The sequence below is a fragment of the Phacochoerus africanus genome, chromosome 6 (assembly GCF_016906955.1).
Source record: "Phacochoerus africanus isolate WHEZ1 chromosome 6, ROS_Pafr_v1, whole genome shotgun sequence".
Classification (NCBI taxonomy): Eukaryota; Metazoa; Chordata; class Mammalia; order Artiodactyla; family Suidae; genus Phacochoerus; species Phacochoerus africanus.
Window position 1 is genome coordinate 118,013,597 of NC_062549.1, and position 20,413 is coordinate 118,034,009.

General features: G+C 40.5%; 1 protein-coding gene across 16 annotated transcripts in view; it reads right to left on the reverse strand.

The window, feature by feature from the left end:
- Window positions 1-20,413, reverse strand: part of CDC14A (cell division cycle 14A) — a 169,172-nt gene that overhangs the window by 29,042 nt on the left and 119,717 nt on the right. For all 16 annotated transcript variants that reach the window (XM_047785178.1, XM_047785179.1, XM_047785186.1 and 13 more), the window contains one exon: window positions 7,302-7,461. In XM_047785178.1, coding sequence (XP_047641134.1) covers window positions 7,302-7,461 — 160 coding nt within the window. The remainder of the gene's footprint in view (window positions 1-7,301; window positions 7,462-20,413) is intronic.

The following is a 20,413-nucleotide window of genomic DNA, read 5'->3' on the forward strand; positions in this document are numbered from 1 at the left end:
AGTTCCAGCAAACATCCTTCTATAAACACATGGTTTTTAACACTGTCCTCTTACTACTGCCTTAAGATAAATGCATAGAAGTGGAATTGCTGGATTAAAGCCTCCTGCTACACATTCTCAAACAGCCCTCAAGAAAGGCTACACCATTTTAAACCCCTACTAGCAAGGTTTAAGAGATTTTCTAATCCCTCAACTCTTGCTAATACCGCATACCTTTCTTTAATCTCATACAACTTGATACGCATAAGTAGCATCTGTGTTTCTTTCACTTCTAGGGAAGTAGAAAAATTTTTTTATATTTACCAGCCATAAGAGCTACCATCTTGTTGTATTTGCATACATGGAATTTTCACGTTGTTTTTTTTTTTTAAGAGTTCTTTACATTTAAAAATACCCTCATTTGGAAGATCCCATCATGAACCCGACTAGCATCCATGAGGACTCGGGTTCAATCCCTGGTCTTGCTCAGTGGGTTAAGGATCCAGTGTTGCCATGAGCTGTGGTGTAGGTTGCAGACATGGCCCAGATCCCACGTTGCTGTGGCTGTGGCGTCGGCCAGCGGCTACCTCTCTGATTAGACCCCTAGCCTGGGAACTTCCATATGCCTTAGATGTGGCTCTAAAAAGACAAAAATAAAAATACCCTCATTTGAATGTGTGGCAAATACTTCCTCCCAGTTGACTGCTGTGAGGAGAATGAATTAGAGAACAAGGCTGGGGTAGGAGGCGAATCAGTGGCCCAGTGGGAGATGACGGACTGGAGGAGGGCAGGACAAACAGGACGTGGGGAAGGAGTTGGGAGAAGAAAAAATCTGGACCTGCAGTCCGGGTCTGGAAAAATCTACTAAAATATAAATCATGTTATTTATTTATTTATTTATTTATTTTGGTCTCAATTTTTCTCCTCTTATTTTATTTCTGTGGCTATTTTAAGAAGTTTTGGCCACTCTTAGGACTAAGAATATAAAACAAATGAGCTATAAAATTCTCAGTAGCTGATTAAAAACCTTCAAATTCTTGACAAAAATAGTTATGTACAATGGTATTCAAAACACATTTAAATTAAATTACAAAACTTAGAAACAAAAAGCTTTACAGAGGAGGACTCTGGCCTCCTGGAATCCTGAAAGTGACACCCAGACAGGACTATAACTCAGCCCTGTATTTATTTGGGTGCCTATAACACAGACTAGGTCAGGAGCGCCTGCATGGGAGAAAGTATATTAGAAACTACAGCTCCATTTGTCGTGAGGCATTAACCAATCCCAAGAATGGGTGGGCCTGGGACAGTCTGAAGACACTGCTCATCAAGTACCATTAGACCTCACTCTTTGTACAAAATTCACTCCTCACAATGACTAATGAACAAAGTCACACATGATCAACGCCTCGAGTCTAACCCAGGCCCCGGTGTGCCTCAGCCTCCAGCCCCTCTCCCCAGAGCCCCAGCTCAGCCCCTCGCTTGCTCTAGCTGCTCAGGGGAGTAGCAGATTCCCAGAAACAAAGCCACGTGGTGACAGTGAAAAAGCCTCGTCCAGGGAAGAGGCTAACATCTTGGCTCCCCCTAAGGGGAGGGGCTCTGCTCTCCGACTCCCTGTCGCCCTCTGGAGGCTCTGAGCATGAGCGCTTTTTCTCTTGGATACCAGCCTGCCCTACATAAAGACAGGAAAATGAGAGCCAACTAAAACACATAAAGGAGGAGCATTTTATTGTTGGTATTTTTGTCTTTTAACTTTTTAGGGCTGCACTCGTAGCACATGAAGGTTTCCCAGGCTAGGGGTCGAATCAGAGCCGCAGCTGCCGGCCTACACCACAGCCACAGCAAGGAGGGATCCAAACCGGGTCTTACACCACAGCTCATGGCTATGCAGGATCCTCAACCCACTGAATGAGGCCAAGGATCGAACCCACATCCTCATGGATACTATTGGGTTCGTAACCCTCTGAGCCACAAAGGACACTCCCAAGAAGGAGCATTTGTAAAAATATACTTATTTACAAATGACGATCTAGCTAAAGAACAAATAATGGCATAAAATATGAAGATTTATTTTATTCCGCCAGCTGTCTTCTACATACAGACAAGATGAAAACCCAAATCAAATAAATTAGATTGCCCATAGATTTCCATTGGATAAAGTAATTAATGAGCAACGCATTAATAAAACGGCGACCGAGTAAGCCACTAAGGAGGCCATCGTGTACACCATTAAGAAAAGATCTATTAGATGAAATACAGCACACTAGGGAATAAAGATGGAAGAGTTATAAAAGAAAAATGACATAAATGGAGAGTTTGAAATAGAAACAAGTAAAAATAGAAGGTTAAGGACTGAAAGAAACAGATGAAAATGGAATCTTGAGCAGATTTAAGTGACTTGGCGAGGAAAAATGACTGGGTCATCTCTAAAATTCTTTTCACATCTCAGATGTTAAACCTACATGATGTAAGGGAAAGAGGTCATCTTCATAATAAGTTGCTTCCGATCAATGGAAAGTTTGGATTTATCAGAGCCCCCCCCCCCCAAATCTGACTCCTCCCTGCCTTCGGTTCAGACCTTCCTCACTTGGACTACTGAGTCATGACCAACTCCCTGGCCGTCCACCCCTGGCCACACAGCACTGCCCCTTCCACGTCACAGCCAGGGTGAGCTCCCCAAACCATGAAGCTGCCTACTGGCAACCCCCTGACTCAGCCTCTGGCGGATCCCAGCAGCACTCACATTAGAACTTGAATGCCTTAGTGGGCCTAAGAGTGGAAAGAAAGGTGCTTAAAAGTAGGGCCTTAGAGATTTCATTTGTACTTCATATTTTTTCTAAGATGTACCTTGCTCATGGGCAAAGGAGCTTATAAATCAGAGTAACTCAATAATGTAATGAAACACCACATTCTTATTTACTCGGCCATTGATTTATGTGAACATGGCTAAACATCAGTAGCACCTGTGCCTAAGAGCACAAACTGTTTGGTGTGCTAATAGTGGACTATCGCCCTAGAGGAGGAAAAGGCAAGACCAGAAACAGGAGTTCACGGAGTATCTGTCGCAGTGGTTTACAAACCCTACTAGGAACCATGAGGTTGCGGGTTCGATCCCTGGCCTTGCTCAGTGGGTTAAGGATCTGGCGTTGCCGTGAGCTGTGGTGTAGGTCGCAGATGCGGCTTGGATCTGGCATTGCTGTGGCTCTGGCAAAGGCCAGCAGCTACAGCTCCGATTAGACCCCTAGCCTGGGAACCTCCATATGCCGCAGGTGCGGCCTTAAAAGGACAAAAGACCAAAAAAAAAAGACCAGAAACAATCGCAACTCCAGGAGAAATGTCTTAGGACATTTAAGGTTGTGGTCAATACGACTGTGTGTCATGTCCTAGAGCCACACAGAGGACCCCAGGGAGGGGCAGTGGGCACAATGGGAGGCAGCAGGGTACGGGCTGACGCTGGAGCCAGAGTGCCTGGGTTCACATGACAGTTCCCCTGTGCACTCTCGGATCTGGAGTACCTACAACATGCCCTCTTCTAAGCAGTTGATATGGATTGATTTTGTGTGGGTTTTGTTTGTTTGTCTGTTTGTTTATTTTTGCTTTTTAGGGCTGCCCCTGAGGCACATGGAAGTTCCCAGGCTAGGGGTCAAACTGGAACTGCAGCTGCCAGCCTACATCACAGCCGTGGCAACACCAGATCCTTAACCCAGTGAGCAAGGCCAGGGATCAAACCCACATCCTCATGGATACTAGTCATGTTCTTAACCCACTGACCCATAGCAGGAACTCCAACATGGATTAATTATTAATCCTTACAACAGCTGTATGAGATGGGCACCTTTATTAGGCCATTTATTTCATAAACGACATAAGTGAAGCCAAGGATGTTAAGCCCTCTGCTCCAGATCCACAAGTGCACAGGGGAGCTGTCATGTGAACCCAGGCACTCTGGCTCCAGCGTCAGCCCATACCCTGCTGCCTCCCACTGTGCCCACTGTCCCTCCCCGGGTCCTCTGTGTGGATCTAGGACATGACACACAATCATATTGACCACAACCTTAGCCAGTCTGTCCTAAGACGGATCTTGCGGAATTGCTATTTAGTTGGTGATGGCGTCCTGTGAGCTCCTCATTTAACTCCTTAACTATCTGGACTTTAAATAACGTGCTTTAATCCCATCTTCTTAAGGCCATTGTTTATAACCCCAATACAGGGGGGACCCTAGGCCGCTGCCCGTCAAAATGAGCACTTACTGCTTGGTACTATTTTGGATCTGAGCATATGCTCCTCTCGGATAGCTTGGATTATCACCAATTTCATGTCTGTATTCTTGTTCGTTTTCTGTGAAACTGTCAGCCTTCAGTCAGGCTGACATTCAAGTAATATTTACGAGGCCCTGTGGGCTAGGAACAGACTTAGGACAAGGCTAGATGGAAGCCTCCATCCTTGGAAAGCGCATCACTGGCAGGGAAGGCTCGGTGGGGACCAAGGAGGGCAGGGGCCATGCAGGGCAGCGGCAGAGGTGGGAGTCCACTCCAGCACACGGGGCTGCCATACTTCACGGTGCCCAGCCCGGCACCAAAGACCAGGTTCAAGGAAGGTAAACCCTCTATTTTTAAAAGATTTCTTATAACTCTTAAGTGGGTGATGGAATTCTTTAAGCTACAACCTATTCCATTACTGTGGCCTCAGTCATTCAGGTTGATACTTTTCATTATTTTCCTTTCACCCCCTCATAAGCACTGAAAAACTATGTATTCAAACTGTCCAAATCAGGTTAACCATGGAGCTTCCTAAGCTTCCCTAACCAATCACAGGGGAGTTCCTGCAGGCCTAGACATCAAAAAATAATCTGCTATCTCAGCTTTCAATCTGACTTTACTAAAAACAAACAAACAAAACCTCTAGAAGAACACTGTCTTTTTGCACTTTCTTTATGTAAAAAATTAAATAAATCTAGAATGTCCATGGACTTCTCTCCTGAACTCTGGTATGGAACGTGACACACATTAAAACCCTGCAGCATTCTCAACTTACTTTTCCACTTGTAGTTAAAAGACATCACTGAATGTGTTACATTCTCGAGTAAACTAACTCCCCATATTCATGTAATGTTCTGGAGACAGCGCCAGATAAGCACAGCAGTAAAAAGGCTCAGAATCAGAAGAGTTATTTGCACAAAGCATCGCCTAACTATAAAGTGGCCCACAACCCATAGATATGTCACTGCCTACAATCTCAACCCCACCATTTATTCTCTGGTATTTCTGAACTCTTTCATCTCTAACCTCTAATTTCAAAAATAATAGCACTTCTGAATGAGCACTAAAGTGATTAATTTGGGGGATACAGGAAATAGGAAGGAGATAAAACAGCCAACATCTGCATATATGCTCATATTTAAAAGTGATTTATTTTAAATTTCAATCATACTGCATTCTTCACCCTTCCAGTGATAAATACATGTTAATTAGCCTCGACTTCAACAAATTGGGATCCAAAAAAGAGAATGAAATGAGAATGAAATGTTCTAACCACCAGATGTTAATTTAATACAGATTATGGTATAAAAACCATAAGAGTCCATCCTACAAGATCAATGTGTTTCTCAGATAGATGGGTAGGCTTTAATATGTGCCTTTTCAGAGGTCGTAACTCAAAAGCCCTATTTACTTGAACTCAACCTGGGGAGGAAACGCTGAGCAGAGCAAGAAAGTGTTGTTGTTTAGCTAGACTAGCACATTAAAACGTCAGTTCAGATCCTTTTTGTTTGCTTTGAATAGGCCTGATTATAACACAGAGACAAGAAAAGGTCAACAAAGACTCTAAACATCAACGCGGCCTTGGCTAAGATTTACATTTACACTTAACTTGACTCAAACAAGTAAACTCAGCCACTCCATCAGTGGCCGTCCATCTGGGAGACCACATCACGGGGTTGAAAACTCAGTTCCTCCAGCAGGCCCCATCCTTCCTCTTAAAGAAAACTATTTCCAAGCACTCTGGTTATCTTTCCTGGGGAAAAAAACCTGTTTTGGATGCCCATTGTTGACCTATGATGCATTCCTTCCACTGTGGTTTCCTTGGGGGCCAAGCCTGTCAGACCCTTCCAGATCTATTGGGTCACCGTCTAATAGAATGTAAATCTCTACTTGCTGCTTACATACTTTTAATAGCTTTTTTTGGCCCCTTTAGGGATGTAAAATTATAAATATAAACCAGGTGTTAGATTCACCTAAGGTATATTGTGGTAGGAAGAGTTAAATTAGGGGTTAGACTACAAGCCCTTAAGGTGGTCCCACTACTCAAAAACTTTGTGACCTTGGGCAGGTAAAAAAAAATTCATGAGACCTGGGTTCCTGATCCACAGAAGAGGGGAACTAGAACAAATTATTTCAACGTGGCCCTTTTGGGTTTTTTTTTTTTTGTCTTTATAGGGCCATACCCATGGCACATGGAAGTTCCCAGGCTAGAGGTCAAATCAGAGCTATAGCTGCTGGCCTACACCACAGCCACAGATCCGAGCTGCATCTGAGACCTGCACCACAGCTCACAGCAAGGCCAGATCCTTAACCCACTGAGCAAGGCCAGGGATCGAACCTGCGTCCTCATGGATACTAGTCGGGTTTGGTACCTCTGAGCCAAGACAGGAACTCCTCAAGGTTACTTCTTGCTCCAAAAATGCTTCTTAGTAAATCACTACCATCTTTATTCAGGTGTGATGGAAAAAAAATATGGATTTGAAATCAGATCGACCTGGATTGAATCATGTGTCTAACGCCGAGATTAGGACTTCTCTAATATTCAATTTTCTTATTATAAAATAGAGCTAATATTGCCTAACTCACCAGGTAGTTACAAAGATTAAATCAGATAATGTATGTCAACTGCTGAAAGTGGTTTGCTTAAAGCAGAGTCTCGGTGCCCCTGATTGTGGTTTCAACTCTGGACTTCTTTTGGAAATCATAAATTTGAAAACTCAGTGTACCACTTGTGGATGTATCATCCAGTTGTCACAGTAAGATTTTTCTTCTTGACATCTATTTCCATTTTCAAATAGAAAGTTTGATTTGCAGTTTCTGTTTTTTAAGTATTTTCCAAACCAGAGCAAACTCCTTTATAACTGTACTCTTACAGCTTTCTTCTTTTTAAGGATAATTGCTTTCTTTCCTTTGATTCCTGCTTTATACGTGGTGACACCACGCCTGAAAATTTAGTACTCTCAGCATGCAGCGAAGTATGGCTGTGTTAGTTCAATTGGGAAACAAGTAAATGCAAACTGTTAGTCCTAAGGAGACATAAAAATCTTCACAGAAAAAACTCACCTCTCCAAATCTCTCCACATTTTGAATTTTAGATAAGTTTCCACCAATAGACATATCATCCAAGCTAGAAAGAATTTTATTAAGACTTCCTTCACTGGATGGTCTACTTTTCAGTTTGGATCGGAAAATGTCTCCTTGGACCCATAACGATGCCTGTTTTCTGAAACAAGGAGAAAAAAACAAAATAATCTTTTAAATAAATGATTGTGACCTCCTCAAAGGTATAATGTCTTACAGACAAAAAAGATTAGCAGACTAGAAAGAGTATGAAGCCTTTGAATTAAAAAAAAAAAGCCATATTCTAAATGTCAAAATAAATTATTAGAATTCAGTATTAAACACAAACACACTTCTTCCAATATAAGTCTATATAGTCCAACATGGGTTAACTCTTAAGGTTCTCAGCTGCTTAGAACAAATTCTGTAGAAATAAAGACTGTGAGCTAGTTTGTCCTTTAAATATGAAATATCTGTAATATATTTTTCAAACAGTAATCTGTAAAAATAGTTGGAGTGAAATGGACTCAAAGATGTAGGTGAAGGAACTTAAGTTAAATGGAGGTATTATGTTTAAAAAGTACTTAACATCTAATTGTATGTGTTATCGTGAAAAGTCATTAAAAACCCACTCTCCTAATCCAAAATAAGGTTTATAGCCTCAATTAGATTATTCTTTGGGAAAAAGAAAACGTTCTTTTCTTTGACATTCACCTATAAGCTTTCCTTTATTCAAACAAGGCACTTTTACAACTTGTTGCTGAGGTTATAAAAAAGGAACTTAAAAATGTATAAGCAAAATGACAATCTGGAGCTTCTATTTTTATTGATGGAGTCACCTTCATAAATTTCTTTTAAGATAAATTACCCGATAGAACTGAGTTTTTTTATTTTTTTCTATATTATACTGTACAGAAGAGAATTCAACTAAAAACATTATGGTTCATCATAAGTCATACCAACTGGCAACGAAATAACAGCATTATCAAGGAGATGCCACCAATGAGAACATAGATTTCTCTTTTAAAGCAACAGGAAGACCAAGTAATACTTTCTCTCAAAGGTTCCACATAGCACAGAAAATTTGGGTTAAAACAGGGGAAAAACAAATAACCTTCCCTGAAATGTATTGTCGTAGCAAGTCCTCAGGAAAGGAATCCATCTTTCCTTTTAAGCAACGTTTATTCTCAAATCAGAACTTTATTGTTTATGGTTAAAAATTGTTCAAAGTCTTGAAGAAGAGGTTAACCTTTAAATTATAGCAAAATTTTACATATGCGATCCCTCCAACTAAGCAAATCCATATCTAGATATAATGCTATGAATACACATTTGTGTACAAAATACAAACATGCTTGTTGCAACATTATTTGTAAGAGCAAAACAATGGAGTCACCCTAATGGACAACGAGTTTATAAATTACAGTGAATCTATTCTGTGAAATGTTATATAGTCAGTAAAAAGCCTGGGGTGGACCTACATGCAGTGACAGGGAAGAGTGACTATGAAATAAGGCATTAGTGAATGAAAAATATAAGTGACAGAATGTCAAGAACGTGATCCTATTTTTTAAGGGAAAATATTACAATTCACAGTTCAGTTATTTAGAAGATTATATACCAAAATATTAATAAGTTACCTGCAAGAGTGATGACAAAGGGAAATTTTGCTTCCTACTGCTTAACCCACTTAATCGATGTCTACACTTTTTGACTTTTTTAAACATTGTGCCTTATTTGCTTTTGTAAAAAATAAATGATCTGAAAATAAATAAATAAAAATACGGATCAAAGCAGAACAAAGCTAGAGAAAGTACGAAAAGGAACGTTTAAAGTCTCTATCATAAAAGACAGCCCACAACCCATCACTACATTGTTTTAACAAGAACACCTTTAGAAGACCGGAGAATATGTGCCAAAATATTAACAACATAGGTAGAACTGAATGATTGGAGAGGCTTTCTTTTTTTTTTTTTTAATATTATATCCTACCCTAGTTTCAAATAAAAAATGTTTTTTCTTTTCCTTTTTTTCTTTTTAGGGTCGTACCTGCGGCACATGGAAGTTCCCAGGCGAGGGGTCAAATCAGAGCTGCAGCTGCCAGCCTAGGCCACAGCCACAACAACACCAGATCCGAGCTGCATCTGCGACCTACACCACAATTCACAGGAATGCCAGCTCCAAGGTGCATCTTCAACCTACACCACGCCTTGCAGCAACGCCAGAGCTTTAACCCACTGAGCAAGGCCAGGGATCAAATCCATATCCTCATAGACACTATGTCAGGTTCTTAACTCACTAAGCCACAATGGGAACTCCCTATTTTTCTTTTAATTTTTGTTCATTTTTCAGTAGTTTCCAAATAAAACAAACAAAAAAAACCTGTAGATATAATTTCTGAGACAGCCAGTATAGATGTATATAGACACAGACACACAAATATAGTATATAGAGATATAGTTTATAGACACAGATACAGTATAGAAATATGGTGTAGATACAGACAGCCGGTACAGGTAGAAAATATGTGGTCCACATATAAGACTTATTATTCCTAACATTGTTCTAAAGTTGAAACTAGGCTGAATTTTCTTAAGAAACTTCCAAGGTGTTTCTAAATAGATTAAATGTTTTAAATCTGGAATTTTTAAACATATGAGTAAAATTAAAATTCCAGAAATCTACACACACCAATTCACTAGGGAGTGTGACAGTATCTACCGCCTATCATGGCACTTTTTTTTTTTTTTTTTTTGCTTTTCAGAAGCAAACAATGGAGGAGTACTTTCCGAGCTTAAGATAGGCAAACTGATGAGCTTAGCCCCACCACTGAGTCATACCATCTATAAAAATACTTATTCAAAATGAACTCTTCTTAAATTTTTCTTCCTTTGTGGAAATCTTCATAAAATTATAAAATAGCCTTCCTGATACTTTATATTTTCAAAAATTCTTGCTTTAATCTTTCACTCCTCCAAACGTTTTTCACTTAGTGCTACATCTGACATAACCTTTTACCTGATGCTTGATTCTTATATCCTTCCAATAGTAGTAAACAAAAGCATGGTCCTTGGCACAGTCTGAATACTTCAAAAAATAACCGTCAAATTCATAAATTAAGAGAAGTCTTGGGTCTCTGGTCAAAACCCTGGTGATAAAGACCTACTTCTTCACAGAGAGAAAAAATTCAGCCCTGGGACAGACAGGGGAAAAAATCAGCAACTTGAAACACACAGAAAGAATAGGGATAAACAGCGAAGACAGAATTTCCCTCAAAAATCCCCATAGGCTTGGGAGTGGCACATGCACCCTGTGGTCTTTGGGATGACTTGCCAACAGAACCTGCTGTAGGGTACAGGGAACTCTACCCAATGTTCTGTGATAATCTATACGGGAACAGAATCTGAAAGAGAATGGATGTGTGTCTATGTATAATTGAATCACGCTGTTGTACAGCAGAGAATATCACAACATCGTAAATCAACTATACTTCTGTAAACCTTTTTAAAATGAAAAAAAAAAAAAAATCCCAGTTTAGTATGAGAAAAGTAGACCACTGAAATCCAATGTTCAAGTCCTATGACCCAGATTTGCTTAGGACTCTAGGAGAAAGGGCCCCTACCTCAAACTGAAAGAATCAAAGAAAAGTAGTCTGAGAGTTCAAAAGTATCTAGAAAGATGAGCAGGGCTTAGCCAGAAAGGGTATTCTCCAACAAGGAAGACAACGTGGGCTGGAAGAAACAGTGATATCAAAGAACACAGCATGTATGGAAAACTGGGCTGTTTGTTGTGGCTGCAGCACATCTGCTTTGAGAGAGGAGAGGAGGTGGGAGGCAGCTTATATTGGGCTCTGCACACCATGCTAAGGAATTTACACTGGATCTCAAAAGTGAAGGGAAGGCCCTGGAAGGGTCTTTACGATAAAAATTAAAAACAAACAAACAAAAAACGTGAAGAAGGAACAGAAACCAAGAAGCTGGAAGACCTAAGAGGCTAAATAGAAAAAATTTCCGATTCCAAAATGTTACCAAGTGAAAACTCTGATGCTGCTGCCGACCTGAAGACGAAAATGACAAAGGAACACCTTTCACTTGCTTAGTTCAAAAGACTCAATCTGCCCCTTCACTGGAAAGACTTGAGTTGAACCTGAATCTTACAGATGAATAAGGTGTCAAGGCTGATTTGTGTGTTGCTAAGCAGTTCCGTAGGCAAGTGCTCCTTAAGAAAAAGCAGCACTTCACGTCAATGCCTTTCTTATTAACAAGAGCAACCACGCTTATGTTGTGGTGTCTATTACTCCTTAGGAGCCTCACCTCAAACCGAAGAAGTAAAACATACATTTTAAAGTATTTATTAGCATTTTAAAATGAAATTCCAGGAAGTTAACACACCAACACAAAGGAAATGCTCCAGTAAAGTAGTGCATTTTCTAAGACGGCATAAATGACCCACTGCCAAAAAATAGCGTGCTTTGAAGTGACAGGATAAAATCTATCTTGATTCGAACAAAGCTTTGTTGAGACAAGGAGACAGTGCTTGCATCATTATTTTTGGCCATGTCCTGGCCCTGGCCTGCTCACATTTGGGCTAGCCCCCAAGCCTGGGACATATGAAAAAACTAACTGGCCTCATTATGAGCCAAGTCATAGTTAATTCTGATATAAAGATTTCATGAGATGGATAAAGAAGTTGTGGTACGGAGTTCCTGTCATGGCGCAGGGGTTAACGAATCCGACTAGGAACCATGAGGTTGCAGGTTCAATCTCTGGCCTTGCTCAGTAGGTTAAGGATCTGGGCATTGCCGTGAGCTGTGGTGTAGGTTGCAGACACAGGTTGGATCCTGTGTTGCTGTGGCTCTGGCATAGGCCGGTGGGTACAGCTCCGATTAGACCCCTAGGCTGGGAACCTCCATGTGTCATGGGTGCGGCCCTAGAAAAGGCAAAAAGACAAAAAAAAAAAAAGATGTTGTGGTACATATACACAATGGAATACTATTCATCCATAAAAAAGATCAAAATAATATCATGCACAGCAACATGGATGCAACTAGAGCTTATCATTCTAAGTGCAGTAAGTCAGAAAGAGAAGGACAAATATGATATGATACCACTTACACATGGAATCTAAAATATGGCACAAATGAACCTTTCTATGAAATAAAAACAGACTCATGGACAAGAATAGACTTGTGTTTGCCAAGGGGAAGGGGGTTGGGGGATGACGGAGTGGGAGGCTGGGGTTAGCAGATGCAAACTGTTATACGTGGAGGGAATAAACAACGAGGTCCCACTGTATAGCGCCCAGAACTACATTCAATGTCCTATGATAAACCAAACAGAAAGGGGTATTTTTAAAAGAGTTTACTGAATCACTTTGCTGTACAGCAGAATTTAATACAACACTGTAAATCAACTGTACTTCAATTAAAAATAAAAAAAAAGACTTCCTAAGTCTTTTTTAAAACCCTGCTTTTAAAATTCCTCTAAACAACATCAAGTCAGTTGCATTGTTAAAGACAGCCCCGGTTTTAAATTCCAGACGCAATGCTGTCATTGTGCCGGTCTTCTCCGGCTGACCTCTTCTCCCTCACTTCCTTGACTGTAAGTAATCCCATCTCCACACCACCCTAACTCCCCCTCTTCATCAATTCTTCCATCCTTGACACATATTTTTCTAGTATGACCCAACCCTGACCCCAGGATCCTCCCAAAGCCACTGTTTGGTCATTTTGTACAGAAGCCCAACCAACTCTAGCTCGACCTGGAGCTGTGACTTGAGCCCCACTCTGCCCTGTGTGTCTCCTACTCCACCTCCCCAGGGCTATTACGGAAGCAGAGTCGTTCCTGATTTAAAGAATTGGGCTAATGAAATGGTCTAACCTGATATCAAAGGAAGACAGCCTAGAAACCAGGACCCAAGATTCAGGGGGTGAGGAGACAAGAATTCAAGGAGTTCTACCGTTGCGTTGTACAAATGGAAGATTTAATAGGATGATGGTTGGAAGAATATCTGAGGGTGTAGGGGGAAGTTCTTAATTTTTTTCTCTTCTGAAACACAGAAGAGAAAAAATTTAGGAAATTCTCAAAAAGATTCAATGTAGCTAATTCTCATTTAGGGATAGAGCCCCATAATTGGGAGCTTGATCACTGGAATCACACCATGATACAAACTGTGTAAACTAATGCTTTAAGGCTTACATTCTTCTTTCCAACTCGAATGCTTTTCCATAGGAAATGAAACAAACAAAAAACACTCCGTTTTCTATCTTAGGTAATTGAGTATTTCGAGATAAATTTCTGATGCCACCATTGCCAAAAATTCTTACATATACCTTATCCTTTTAACTTAAACTCCTACTAGAATTTTCTTTTTCTTAGCCAAAAGATTCAATGCCAACCGAGAGTCAATAAATGGATTGAATGATGTGGCAGTAAATATTGAAAAGCAGTATAACTGAGTTTCTGCAGAAATGTGGCTATCAAACAGTGCAAATTCAAACCTATGCAATGAGCTTATTTTAATAAACAAATCACAGTATCATCTATTACTATTCTAAATTCTTCTGGTGGCCACATTTCAGACTCTAAATTCTGTATGTTAAGAAAGATAAGTTCTTAAATCTTAAAAAAAAGATTATTTAAAAAAAAATTAATCGACATCCTTTGGCCTGCCTAGCCCATGTAACTTAAAAGAAATACTACAAATAAAAACAATAGGAATCAATTATAATTGAAAACTCAAGCTGTTAGACATTTTAAGCACATTTCCATTTTCTTGAACGGGTTTTCTTCATCTTATTTTTGGTGATTTCCTGAAATAAAAAGCAGTGGTTGTGCTATTCATTTCTGATATTGCTCAATCCAATTGCAAAACTGACCAATGCATAAGCACCAAATGTGGTGTAAGCTGATGTCTGTGAGTAAAAATGAGCCACAGACTCTTGCTACACAATGTGGTTGGTGGACCAGGGGCATCTCATCACGTGGGAGCCTGAGAGAAAGACAGAATCCCAGGTCCCACCCCAGACCTCCTGAACCAGAAACTGCATCCCACAAGATCCCCAAAGGAATGTTACACACTTTAATATTTGAGAAGTACTACAGACAACTGAAGGCTTACAGCTAAATTATGACCCTGAAAAATATCCAGCTAATTGGAAGTTCATGAAAATATCTACGGGAATAAAGCAAAATGGGGCAATTTCTGATTTACGGATTTAGGAATAAGAGTTTGGCCACAACATCGCTTCCTTAAAGTTAACTTCATTCAAAGTGGAAGCTCTACTTTGTAAAGACAGAACTCCCTGCCAGGTCCAGATGAAACCTTTATTTGAATTCTCTCTCTCCCAGAAGGAAATTAAATATAAAAACGACAATAGAGTTCCCGCATGCTCAGCAGAAACAAATCTGACTAGCATCCATGAGGACAAAGGTTCAACACCTGACCTAGCTCAGCGGGTTAAGGATCTGGCGTTGCCATAAGCTGTGTGTGGTGTAGGTCACAGGCGCGGCTCAGAGCTGACGTTGCTGTGGCTGTGGCCTAGGCCAGTGGCTATGGCTCTGAGTCAACCCGTAGCCTAGGAACCTCCATATGCCGCTGGTACGGCCCTAAAAAGACAAAAAGACAGAAAACAAAAAACCAAACAACAACATCATATCTCTGTGGGTGACAGAATCTCTGTGGGTTAAAAGTCCCCATGGGAACTTAATAGCTGTCCCTCAAGGATCCCCTTCCAACGAACAAAAGCTTCAATGGTGCAGGATCCAGAGGTCAGCAGAGCATCACCCAATCAATGGTCAATAAAACAAATGAAACAAATCCTAAGAGCAGCCCAATCCCATCCATCTATCTCTATAGGCTCTCCCTGAGAAGGATGCAGTTAGATTTGGCTCAGTAATAAAAGAATCACGTTTGTGCAGCATTTTAAGAACTCTGAGGATATTTGGTAGAAGACACACTTTGGGTGCAGAATGGTATTTTTAGCTTAAGAATATAAGCTTTATTTTACATAGAAGAAAAACACTTGATGGTTGTTTTGCAAATAGCTGTATTTATATCCTAGAAAAAAATTAAATATAAAATTTCAGGCAATAACAAAAGAGAGGTCTTGATCTGCCAAAACATAAATTCCTCAGCCCACAAGGATGCTAACAAACATCTCTATTCCTGGTGACATAAGAGGAAGGTGTCTTCAAGGCATAGAAATCAACACCTGGACATATTTTGCTGTTCAAGGACTAGCAGGATGTGACAAACCAGCTTTCCTAAAGTCACAGATTGAGATTTAACCTTACCTCAAAAGCACTGATTGGATTTTTTCACTTCTGAAAGAATACGATCCCTCTCGCTTGTTCAGTTATTTTCGACAGATGAAAACCTATTACAAAACTTTTTAATCCTCTTCTTTCTTTCCTAATGAATGTGTTACTTATTCATGCTTCTGCGTCATCACTGACATCATGCTCTTCATTTCTCATATCATTAGTCAGACTTCAAAGCTCTTCATCTCTCATGTCATTAGTCAGTCTTCAAAGCCTGATTTATTCCCTTGAAATGCCCCGGTGCCCATCTCTAACTCTTCGGTCTAACTTCCATCCCCTTTGACGAGTCCCCATCCCCTAGGTTTTAATAGTCTCCTTTTTAGCCCCTCTGACTCCAGTCTCCCTCTATCCCATCCATCTTACCCATCGCTGCTGCCCAATCTTCCTTACATAACATCAATCACAGGACTCTACTACATCAAATACTCCAAAGTAGAAATACGATGAATAAGAGAAAAAGTTTGGAATATGCATGTTCACAGGAGGATCTGGTACATACCTACTATCTACACAAATGGACACAATGGATGCAGATGTATTTCACAGTTTCTTGTCTGCACAGAGCTGCTATAACAAACCTCCACAAGCTTGGTGGCTTAGAAGAAGACATATTTACTTTCATACAGTTCTGGAGGTCATCAGTTTCACCGAGCTAAAGTCAAAGTGTTGGCAGGGTGGGTTCGTTCTGGAGACTCTGAAGGGAGAGTCTGTTTCCTTGGCTTTTTCAGCCACCAGTAGCTGCCCATACCCCTTGGTGTATGGTCCCTTCCTCCAGCTTCAACCCATCTTCACATCGCCTCCTCCTCTAATGATTGCTTCTGTGTCCTTGTGATTATACTGAACCCACTAGAACAATCCAGAAAAATCTCTCCACCTTGAGATCCTTAACTGGATCACATTTATGAAGTCCCCATTTATAATATACACCAAATGAGACCTACTCAGGATACAAAATAAATGTAGACAGAAAATCAATTGTATTCCTACACATGAGCAATTAACACAAGGACACTGAAATTTAAAATACAATACCATTTATAATCATCCAAAAGAAAATAAAGTACATAGGTGCAACTCTAGAAACACAGGACTTAGATGATGAAAGCTAAACAATGCCGATGGAAGAAATAAAAAAAAAATCTAAGTAAGCGAAGAGACAGATTGTGTTTATGGATTGAAAGACTTAACAGCAGTAAAGATGCCGATTCTCCCAAAACTGACATAGAGGTTTCACACATTTATATAAAAATTGCAGCATGATTTTTTTATAGATATGGACACGATTATTCTAAAATTTGTGAGGACAAGAAAAGGAACGGGCATTGCTAGGACGGTTTTGTTAAAGAAGGAAAAGTAGGGGCTAAGCCTCCTGTTACGGCTCACTGTGTAAGGACAGCATCAAGAGAGGACAGGAGTTCCCTAAATAAAACAAAAAGACGACCCACAGAAGGGGAGAAAATCTTTGCACATGAAGCCACTGGCAAGGGATTCATCTCCAAAATGCATAAACACCTTCTGCAGCTCCATACCAAAAAAACAAACAACCCCATCAAAAAATGGGCAGAAGATCTAAACAGACAATTCTCCAAAGAAGACATACAAGTGGCCAAAAAACACATGAAAAGATGTTCAGCATCACTCATTAGAGAAATGCAAATCAAGACCACTCTGAGGTACCACCACACACCAGCCAGAATGGCCATCATCAAAAAGTCTACCAGCCATAAGTGCTGGAGAGGGTGTGGAGAAAAGGGAACCCTAGTACACTGTTGGTTGGATTGTAAATTGGTGCAACCCCTGTGGAAAAGAGTATGGAGAGTCCTCAAAAAACTTAAAATAGAACTACCATTTGATCCAGCAATCCCACTCCTGGGCATCTATCCCGAGAAAACCACGACTTGAAAAGACACATGTATTCCGACGTTCATTGCAGCACTATTTGCAATAGCCAAGACATGGAAAAAACCTAAATGTCCATCGACAAAGGAGTGGATCAAGAAGATGTGGTACACATACACAATGAAATATTACACAGCCATTAAAAGCAAAGAAATAAGAGCATTTGCAGCAGCATGGATGGACCTAGACATTCTCATGCTAAGTGAAGTCAGTCAGACCGTGAGACACCAACATCAAATGCTTTCACTTACATGTGGAATCTAATAAAGGACACAACGAACTTCTTTGCAGAACAGATACTGACTCACAGACTTTGAAAAAGTTGTGCTTTCCAAAGGAGACAGGTTGAGCGGTGGGGGGCTGCACTGAGGGTTTGGGATGGAAATGCTGTAAAATTTGGTTGTGATGATCGTTGTACACCTATAAATGTGATAAAATTCACTGAGTATAAAAAAAGAGAGAGTATAGCATTGGAGGAAGGACAGAGACACATACATCAATGGAGCAGAATAAAGAACAAAGAAATAGATCTATAACGTATGCTCATCTGATCTTTGACAGAGATGTAAAAGTAATTCAATGGAGAAAAAATAACCTGGGAGTTCCCATTGTGGCTCAGCAGAAACAAACCCAACTAGTATCCATGAGGACGCAGGTTCGATCTCTGGCCTTGCTCAGTGGGTCGGACATCCAGCGTCGCTGTGAGCTGAGGTGTAGGTGATAGAGGTGGCCAGGATCCCACACTGCTGTGGCTGTGGTGTAGGCTGGCAGCTATAGGTCCAATGTGCCCCCTAGCCTGGGAACTTCCATAGGCTGAGGGTGCAGCCCTAAAAAGCAAAAAAATAAAAAATAAAAATAAGAGAAAAATAACCTTTTCCACGCATGTTGCCTGAGCAACTGGACATCCATAGGCCAAAAAAAAAAAAAAAAAAAAGTGGAACCTGGCCCAAGTCTCACACATTACACAAAAATTAATTCAAAATGAATCCCGGACTTAAATGTAAATACAAAACTATTAGAAAAAGATATGAGAAATTACGGGGATCTAGAGCAAAGCAAAGCAATCTTAGATTTGATACTAAAAGCATTATCTAAAAGAAAAACTGATAAACTGGACTTGGTCAAAATTTAAAACTCTTCCTCTGAAAAAGATTCTATTAAGAAAACGAAAGACAAGTTACAGAGTGAGAGAAAATACCTGCAAACCATTTATCAGACAAAGGACTAGTGCCTAGAACATAGAAAGAACTCTCAAAACTCAAAGACTAGACAAAGATTTTGAACAGAGATGCTTCACCAAAAAGTTATAGGGATGGCAAATAAATACATGAAAAGTTGTTCATTGATACCTACAATATCAATGCAAACTGAAACCACAATAATATCTCATTACATACCCATCAGAATGGCTTAAAAAATGCTGGCAAGGGGCTTCCCGTCATGGCGCAGCAGAAACGAATCCAGCTAGAAACTACGAGGTTGCAAGTTCATCCCTGGCCTTGCTCAGTGGGTTAAGGATCCGGCGTTTCTGCAAGCTTCGGTGTAGGTCACAGACTCGGTTCATATCCTGCGTTGCTGTGGCTGTGGTGTAGGCTGGCAGCTGTAGCTCCAATTTGACACCTAGCCTGGGAACCCCCATATGCCACGGGTTTGGCCCTAAAAAGACAAAGACAAAAACAAACAAACCAAAAAAAAAAAAAAATGCTGGCAAATACGAAGAGAAACTCAATCACTCAAAGCCTTCTCGTAAAAACATAAAATGGTACAGCCACTCTGGGAGATAGTTTGACAGTTTCTTATAAAACTAGACATGTACCATTATAAGCCAGAATTACAATTGCACTCTTGGACACTTAGCCCAGAGAGGAACGAAAACGTATGTTGGAACAAATCTGTACGTGAATACTCAGAGCATCTTTATTCATAACAGCCAAAAACTGGAAACGGCTGCCCTTCGACAAGTAAATGGTTAACAAAGAGTCGTATATTCATACTTTGGAATGTTACTCAGCCATAAAAAGGAACAAATTATTGATGTATGCAACAACCTGGAAAAATCTCCAGAGAATTATACTCGGCCGAAAGGTTACATGCTCTGTGATTCACATATATCAAACATTCTCGAAATGCCAAAATACATAAAGGAAGAACAGATTGGCAGTTGTCAGGAGTCAAGGAGGGGATGTGGGCAGAAAGGAAGTGAGAGTAGCTATAAAAAGGGAATGTGAGGGATTCTTGCAATGATGGAAATGCTAACTGTATCTATATCTTAACAGCATCCATGTCAATATCCTGATGTGACATTACACTAGTTTTGCAAGACAGTAGCATTAGGACAAAGTGGATAACGGGTACACAGGAGTTCTCTCTAAAGTAAACACAGGCAGTTTCTGCCATGGTGCAGTGGGTTAAGGATCTGCCATTGCTACAGCCGTGGCATAGGTCACAGCTGTAGCTCAGATTTGATCCCTGGCCTGAGAACTTCCAAGTGGCATGTGTGCTGCCAAAAATGAAAAAAAAGGGGGGCGGGCAGGGGGAACCACAGTTTTCTCTGTCATTTCATACACTTATCTCAAAGTAAAAAAAAAAAAAAAAATCTGTTGTTTTGCTTTTTAGGGGCAAACCTGCAGCACATGGAAGTTCCCAGGCTAGGGGTTGAATAGGAGCTACAGCTGCCAGCCTACAAGACAGCCACAGCAACAAGGGATCAGAGCTGTGTCTGTGATGTACCCCACAGCTCATGGCAACGTTGGATCCCTGACCCACTGAGTGAGGCCAGGGATCGAACCCGCATTCTCATGGATACTAGTCAGATTCGTTTCTGCTGCACCACAATGGGAACTCCCTCAAAGTAAAAATTTTAATTAAAAAAAATGTGTGTGTCTGTGTGTCTGT